Source organism: Pteropus vampyrus, unplaced genomic scaffold (assembly GCF_000151845.1).
Source record: "Pteropus vampyrus isolate Shadow unplaced genomic scaffold, Pvam_2.0 Scaffold143, whole genome shotgun sequence".
NCBI classification, from domain to species: domain Eukaryota; kingdom Metazoa; phylum Chordata; class Mammalia; order Chiroptera; family Pteropodidae; genus Pteropus; species Pteropus vampyrus.
In genome coordinates, this window is record NW_011888924.1 from 3,129,506 (window position 1) to 3,138,051 (window position 8,546).

At 44.7% G+C, this 8,546-nt stretch overlaps 1 protein-coding gene across 1 annotated transcript in view; it reads right to left on the reverse strand.

The window, feature by feature from the left end:
* Positions 1-461: 461 nt before the first annotated feature.
* The window catches only part of LOC105297722 (intercellular adhesion molecule 5), a 9,386-nt gene continuing 1,301 nt past the window's right edge, over positions 462-8,546 (reverse strand). Inside the window, exons 2-8 of the mRNA XM_011368529.2 lie at positions 6,941-7,016; positions 5,359-5,625; positions 4,156-4,476; positions 3,640-3,918; positions 2,836-3,105; positions 1,944-2,186; positions 462-1,765 (exon numbers count right to left, since the gene is read on the reverse strand). Of these exons, the coding sequence (XP_011366831.1) occupies positions 1,557-1,765; positions 1,944-2,186; positions 2,836-3,105; positions 3,640-3,918; positions 4,156-4,476; positions 5,359-5,625; positions 6,941-6,995 (1,644 nt within the window). The 5' untranslated portion in view covers positions 6,996-7,016 and the 3' untranslated portion in view covers positions 462-1,556. The remainder of the gene's footprint in view (positions 1,766-1,943; positions 2,187-2,835; positions 3,106-3,639; positions 3,919-4,155; positions 4,477-5,358; positions 5,626-6,940; positions 7,017-8,546) is intronic.

Sequence of the window (8,546 nt, forward strand, 5' to 3'; positions counted from 1 at the left end):
CAGATTTGTGCTTTCCCAGTCAGTCAGAGGGGTTAAAGTACAATTGTAATTTCCTGTTGACTTGCTCTAGCTTCTCTCATAGACTGTAAGCTTGCAGAAAGCAGGGGCAGCGTTCTGTTCACCACCGTATCCCCACTGCCTTGCGTGTGTTGAAACCAAAGGGTTATTTTTATACCTAATCCATAACCCAGACTCAAGGAGAAATGAGAGAATTTTTTTCACTTCAGTGCTTGATGCCATGTTCTTTGAAGCTAGTGTCTACAGTTTGGAAGGCTGTGGACCTCTATCTGGAAGTCTAGACTTTAGTTTTGAGGGCTGGTCAAACAGGCTGCTGCCATGAACTAATGCACCACCTAGGCTGGTTGTTGATGCTACCAACTTGACATTCTTTTCTTAGATATTATACTCAAAGTGCAACCACGTGGCTTAATCGAAGCTTTCAACAATGACAAGAGAAATACTTTGAGAAATTGTAAAATTGCTTTTATTTTCACCATATCCAACATTTTAGTGACCCATATGTGTCCAATTTGGGAGAAAAGTTCTGGTTTTATGACTCCTTATGTCTTCTCTTTCCAAAGAACAGAGAAGGAAGCTCAATCATACAATGTGGGAAAGATTGTCACAGGAGGGATCCTCCCGAAGCTTAAAGAAAATAGTTTGCAGACATATGAGAATACATATTTCTTTATGAAATGGGAGAATGGACATTGGAACTCTACCCTAAGACCTGCACAGGTAAAAAAAAAAATTAATATGTCAAATGTGAACTCACAGATGATTACTCTATAATGGATTATGAAAAAGAGTTCAGAGATGTTTGGATCCCTTAACCTACAAAGCCAATTTCACGGAAGAACACTAACTTCCACGCCAGAGGCAGAACACTGGGCTAGGTAAGCTGCTTTTCTAACTCAGTGTGGAATTTCTTATTATCCTCCTCCAAGAACCACAACTGATGGTTAGTGAGGTGAAGTATGGCCAGCCACTGTCCCTTAACATTGTCGTCATGCTGGGTCTGGGAGCCTGTATTCCAGACTCCTGGGTTAGGGGAGCAGGGGAACATGTAGACAGGAATGGGGTTCCTATTCCTATCCCTTTGTTTGATACTCACTCCCTTCAAAGTCCTGTCTCTGGACAAAGAAACTGGTTCCCACTTAGTCATGAGGAAACCATGAGAAATGAGTTGCATTTCTGAGATATTTCTATCGCTTCGGTCTGATGTTAGGGAGCAAAGGGCAGTGGTAACAGGGATGATGAGGCAAGGGTGGGATTTTCTTTTGTGAATCTAAGAGTGGACCGATTAAGCCTACAGCAAGGAGCAAGAGGCCTTCTCACTAGTTCTGAAATTCCTAGTGACTAGAGTGAACTCGGGGGAGTACAACTTGTGGATGGACTGGATGCAAGGGACATGAAGGGACATGGGGGCCTGAAACACTTGTTTTATGCGACTGCACAGGGCAAAGGATAATGTCTCTTCTTTTCTCCTCTACCCCATTCCCTCCCTTAGGAAATCACAGTAGCAGAGGTCGCTTCAACCAAATAGCTGTTTCTACTTAACAATTATGTGCATTACATTTTTCTGCTTGTTGAACAGCAAACTGGCTTTCTTCCTCTTTGTTCTTCTCTTTCTGCCTACAGGAGAATTTCCTCCTCTCTATCTTGCAGGGCCGATAGTTCAAATACAGCGCTATGATGATTACACCCACACCAAGGGCAACAGTAATGATGATGAAGATGGTGGAGCTGTTTCCTTCATCCAGTCCTGCCCAAGCACAGAAGATAGAATTGGGAGGGTTCCAGAGCAAGAGAATCACACCCCAGCCCACCAAGCCCACTTCTCATCTCACCACCCCCAGCCCACTGAAAACTTTCTTCTTTCCATGTCTGGATAAGAATCCCGAACCCTATTTTGGGCCTGGCGGCAGGGGAGTTACTGTCACCTTGAACAACGACAGCAATGTCTTTGCTGACAGAGCCCAGCCGGTTAGTGGCCATGCAGCAGTAGGTTCCAGTGTGGTTCTGGGTTGCCTTCTGTGGCACTTCAAGGTCAAAGGTCATTCCATTCCAGGTACACACCAACGATGGAGTTGGGTTTCCCTTTGGGATGCAGGCAAGCATCTGTTCCATCCCTTCCACCCATTTCTGGTTGCTAGGGCAACCAGATTCCTCCAACCGTGGTTTATCTGGAAAAAAAAAAAAGAGTTCCTGAAGGAACAGAGCTCAGTGTGCACATTCCCTCCTCACAGGCATGTTCGCCTCTCCCTCCTCTAACCCAAATGCTGTCACAACTCTCTATCCCAAGAAGAGGCCCATCAGTGCCCTGCTTTGGTCCACTTGTTTCCTCCATTTCCTAGGGACAAGGGTCTGAGGTGCAGCATAGGGCGTTTAACAGATTCTGACTAAATGAACAAGACTGCTCTGCCAATGGTGGCCTCGGGGCCACTGCTTTCCACCTTTGCTTCTCAGTGAGTGAGACCATGGGTAGTAGCGAATCCAGAGATGAGGACTTTTCTACTTTTCAAAATACAAATTTGTATGTGGAAATTTATTTCCTCAGCATAAACTCCAACTGTCACTTCCCATGTTCTCAGCCATGGGCCCTCGACTAATGCCCGATCACTTTAACCACTTTCTCTTCTCTGTGCCCGTTTCCCCTCAAGTTTCTCCCCACTCACTTTGTTGGGGGTAAGGTAAGCTTGGAGTGCTTTAGTTTTATTTTTTTCCTTTGATTTTATTTTAATGAGAAAAATATGGCAACTCTAACAATGAAGCTGCAGGAAATGGGAGACTAACACTCCTATTTTTGACCAGAAGGATCAGACCTATACTCACATAAGACATGGAGCTGGATCGTAGTGGTTTTAATCAATCGCTGACCCTGAACCTCCAAAGAGGCCTCACAGGAGAAATTTCGGCCATCATCTTCCTCTCTGGTGGTAAGTAAAAGCCAGGCAGGCTCCCCAGGGGCAGGGAGGTCTGGGGCTCCCTGAAGCCGAAGAGTAGGGCTGGGTGATGTTAACACATGCCCTGTGCAGGTCACATTAACGTCTGTCCCTGCCAGTGGGTATAATTCTTCTATCTCCAGGATTGGTGGAGGGAAGCCTATAAGAAAAGGAAAAAGAGAACCAAACGTGTATCTCAAAACTGGCAGCCATTCTGTCCTCTTGCTGCTGGTGGTATCCCTTGGGTGGGCAGACAACAGAGGAAAGACTGTGGCTACCACAACTGCTTCTGTGCTGAATGGCAGGAGCAACGAGGCATTCTGGGAATTTGAGAACTTCTACAACAAATGCAGTGTGCCCACATTTGGCTAGGTCCCTGCAGCAAGAATAGCAACATGTCTTTTTCATCTTGCAGATTTCCTCCTAGCCTCAAGCAACTGTTCCCAGAAACAAGTTCAAGGATCCAAGTAGGATGGCCTAAGGAAATGAGGCGAAGGCTGGGGAGAAATACTGTCTCAATGTGTGTCTCCAACCTGCCTGAACTCATCAGAGAAAGATGAAGACTGATGTTCACTGGAGAGCAAACCCCACAAAAGTTAGCAGGGGTATTTGCAGTCAAATCACGAAGGCTTTACCAAGGAAGTTTTCAATGGCAGAGAACCCTCATGGGGAAGGGAAGGGGCCGGTAACTTACTATACACATGTACCGGCTCTCTTGTTTTCTGTTCCATTGGACCCAGAGATATAAGGCAGGACAGCTCCTGATCACCGGTTTCCATGGCCCGAACAGTGGCATTGGCCCATGCTGTGTCTTCTTCCCAGGAGAAGAAGGGGCTCAGCTCCTGGTCTCCCAGGAACAGGCGGAATGTGACCTCTTTGGCTGGGAACACTCTAGCCACCTCACAGCTCACAGTCTCTGCCATCCCAACCTCCAGAAGTGGGGAGACCCAGACTTGGGGGTGCTCAGAGAATTCTGTCAAGAAATGAGAAAAAAGAAAGGAGAAAAGCCATGATAAATCTTGTCATGTAGTACCTGACAACGTAGGAAGGGAATGGGGCAAAAAGGCTCTCTGTCCTCCAGGGTGTTTAAAGCCCGAGAAGAGGTGGAGCTCAATTACGCTCACACCTGAACTCTGTGGGGACTTAGTCCCAAAGGTATGATGGGGAGAATGAGCCTTAGGGTTCCTCCCACACCCGAGCTCTGACTCACCAAAACTCCGGAGAACCCTGATGGCTGAGCTAGAGTGAAAGAGCTCGCCACCATGCGAACTCAAGTCCAGTTCTGCACGGCAGGAGAAATTGCACCTGTCATTCTCCCTTTGAGCTTTGACACTGACGGTGACCTCAGCTCTTTGGGAGGCCACAGCCAAGTTCGTAAAGTTCTTTCTATGTAGTTCTTGGTTACCCTGGAGAAGGGTGAGGGCGAGGTTCTCCAGTGGTGCTACACTAGGCACATGGCACTTCAGTGTAAAGACTTCATCCACGGCCACCCATGCAGGCTGCAGCTCCAGGATCACCTGCTCTGGTGGCTCTTTAAGACAAAAAGTAGGTTTGATGAGAGAAGGTTACTCACCCCTTCCAAAAGAAATGGTATAGGACAGGAAGCCTGTGATAGGAGGTGACTGACTGCTACCCTTAAACCATCTGATCAACAGTGTCAGCTTTCTGCCACCCCTGCCCTAGATGGGACAAGTTAGTCTTCTGACTCTTCTGCCCATCGAAGGTGGCGAAATCCATAGCCAAGAAATGAGACTGCTGAGGGAGGTCTGTGCTTTAATTGTTGCTGCCATTCTAGAGAGATTTTCTCTTACCAGAGGTGCTTCGAGGCATGAGCAGCTTCTGAGGAGCACCTCAGCATCACACAAAACTACATCCTAGTTAACCACACTCTTGCCTCACAGGGATCACACTTATTCTTAAAGCCATATCCCTGCCGATGCCATGTGCCCACCCGAAAGACCCTCCCCGCCTATCCCCATCACTTCAAATCCTAACCATTCTGCAGGAGTGAAGCCCAGGCACCTCCTCTTCCACGAAGACTTCGCCAGCTGCCCCAGCCCACAAAGACCCTCCTTTTTCCGGTTGCTATTTATTCTAAGAATTTGTGGCAAATAATTCAGCATTAATTGTACACATTTTTTAATCATTTATAAGTTAGTGTTATTAGCATATGCCACCTGTGTGTGAACATACTCAAGCACAGATGTCTGGATTTTCTCTATGGTATGTTCCTAATTTAAAAGCCTACTCCAAAGGGAAATGAAATTGGCTCTTGAATTCCTACAGTATGACAGATATCTTTATTAAGGGCCCTAATTCTCTCCCCTAGAAGAAATCTCTAATTTTTCCCTCAATAAGAGATAGTCACGTTCCCGCATTCTTCTCCTCCCCGCCAGCCCTCAGCCCCACTCACGATACATGGTGATGTCAAGGCTTGTGTCCTTCTGGATCCCTGCGCAGGAGAAGAAACACTGCAGAATAGAATCCTCTGTGACATCCTCCAGGAGAAACTCCTTCCACTGAGGCCCTTTGCCCACCTGGGTTTTATTTAAGAAAGTCTCAATTCCACTGGGTCCTGGGTCTGGACAGGTAGTACTACAGTTGACCATTAAGGACTCTCCAAACTTTACCAGGGCCTGATCTGGCCAAACGGAAACCTCAAATAGCTCTTCTGTGGCTCCTGAAATGATCAACCACATATGCCAAAACTCTGGTAAGAACCACAAGACCCAAACAAAACACAGAGCCTGCTTATCTAGTTACAAGTTAGAGAATAGGAAACCTATCCTGAATGAACAGGGGACTAGGCGAGAAAAAGACCCTTCGTGAACAAGTTAAAACCCTGATTCCACCACCATTCCCTCTACTCATCATCTTTCCTGGGGTCTGATTTCTCCTTTAGTGTCACCATGGAAACTACGGAGTTGCTAAAAATTATGCCCAGGAAACCATTCTCTTCCTAAACTTCCAGAAATCTTGGAAGCTCCCAGGATTGGCTGCTGAGGGCCCTCATGGGGTTCATCGACCCCTAAGATAAAGAGCTTTGTTACTTACTTATACCTCAAAGCAGTGTTTCTCTCAAATTATGGCCTAAGGATTACCTTCCCCAGAGTCACCCGGAATGCTTGTAAAACTGCAAATTCTAGCTCCACCTCAAACTGAATGATTAAGAACTTGTGAAGGTGGGACCTGGAAATACGCTAACGAACAAAACAAGCACTCCTGGTGACCCTTATGCACACTAAATTATGAGAACCTCTAATCTAAAGGTGACTCTCAAGGTCACTCATTTCCCATGGAACTTTCCACCCTCCTCAAAGTGAGACTGTTCCATTTTGCTTTGGTGCAGATGTTTGGGGATGCTTAAGAGTTTAGTCCATTAGGGAAACCTTCTCAGGTGCAGTGAGAGAGACATATCTCTCAGGTAAATTTTAGATGTGTGATGTAGGTGAGAGGCAAAGTCTCATGAAAGCTTCCCTATAAGTCCCCTTTAGCTACTCGAAGTCTACCATCTACTTCATCTCCCAAATACCAGACCCCTCTGTGAATACATACTCTTGAAGCGATGTTACCCACTAAGGCTCCAGTTCCTTTCTCGTCATTCGGGGAACTCCTCACAACTGAGCTATGGGCCCTGTCCTATCAAAATCTTATTCATGACAGAGGGTGGCAACAAAGAAGTTAAAATAGTATCAAAATCAGAAAAATAGGGCAGTCCTGTGCAGCAGGGAGCCAAGCAGAGAAGGCATATTTCTTAAGGAGAGTTCTCCCTGATGGTCTATTACCCTGTCCCTTAATTTGGGTTATCCCAATACAGCCAGACACACATAGATTCTGTGTCCTAGTGATCCAAGAAATAGGAATCTCTCCCAAGGGTCCAGATGTGTGAATACTAAAGTGTCACCCCACTCAGGACTTCCTATCCTCTTCCTCATTGCCCAGCCACTGGTACCAAGGCAGATACTGGCTAAAGAAACTTTCCCAAATAGCCTCACCTGGGCAAGGGATGAAAGCCAGCAGGGCCCAGACACCAAACAGTAGTGTTTCCATCCTTATGAGAAGGGCCAAAGGCTAGAGAGAAAGAGGGGAAACAGCAATGCTGGAGAAAGTGACAAAAAATATAGAAAATTTTCTTTGGTATTGTTAAAAGTCAGCCCCTTTCCTGAAAACCCACACAGTCTAGAAATTTCAGTAAGAGTTACCAGTGGTACTAGAATTTCTAGATTCTGTTTATTTTGAATTATGCACACAGCAAAAGGACATAGGACTCTTCATGGTCTCTGTGAAATATCCCCAAGGATAATCCATCTGTTTCTGATCTGCCTCCATGTTCACCAAGCAACTTCTAGATTATTACTTTGCCTGAGTTAAATCTAAAGTATCCACTTCTCTTTTCTCCACCAATTTATACCAAGATTTTTCTCCAAAATCTCATTCAAGTTAATTTCTTCTAAGAAAGGTTTCTTGACCAACCCTGTCCAACTTCACAATTCCGCATTTATTCACATTATATGTATCTTGCTTTATGCCAAGCATGATTTCTGAAGTTATGTATATGAAAATTTCTGTATAGAAGATGTTTAGGGGATCTCAGTCTGGTTTGAAATGGTGGCTAGAGGCTGTGTTTGTATAGTAAACATAAAAGTGTATGTTATAGATCAGTAAAAACAGCAGTGTTCTAAGTATTTTTTGACATTTTACATAAAGTTTAGAAAATATCAATTGTTCATATCTAATATTATTTTGAAAATGGCATGGGAAGGGCAGAGAAAAATAGTCTTCTCACTGTTTTAAGGGCATTGCGTAACATTCATTTAACTGTATAATTTTTTTTAAATATCAGTCACATTACCTCATACATTGTGGAATCCCAATTAACTTCGAATTCCTTGAGATAAAGTGCTCTTTTCATAACACCTACTCCAAGTTAGGCATTCACTACTGATCTATATATCTCATTTCAGTGGCACTTTCTCAATCACATCTAGTTTAATAATTTCTAACATTTAATAAACATATACTACGTTCCAGATACTGGACTGAGTACTTTATCTCATAGCAATCCTATGATTATCCCTACTTTTACAGATGAGGAGATGGAGGCCAAGAGAGGAAAAGTAACTTAGCCCAGATCACGCAACGAGTTAAGAGGTGAAGCCAGAATTCAAACCCAGGCACCTTGACTGCTGGGCAGTGCTCTTAGTTCTTCATTGTTTCTTTATAGTCAATGAGTCCAGATTATCTGTGCTTTGAGGGGGCCACGGTGTCACGATTCTGAACAGAGCTTAATCCCAGAGCTCCTTCTACTTTATTCATCTCTTCTTAGCTTGCTGATGTTACCTTTCTCTGCAAAGCCTGGTCTTGCTGTGAATTAATCTCACAGACTCCTTTGCTCCTGGACTCTTAGCTAAATAAAGATTTCCCATCACTGAACGCTATAAGCCAAGCTAGCTGGTTTTCCTTTGAGGTTGCCACTAGTATATGTTCATGCCCTGTAAACAAATATAAGAAAATGGAAGTGGGGGGGTCCTTTCTATTTTCATTCTCATACTAACACTTACTTTGTTCTATGTTATTTCAAGTATCCCCCCCATATCTCCA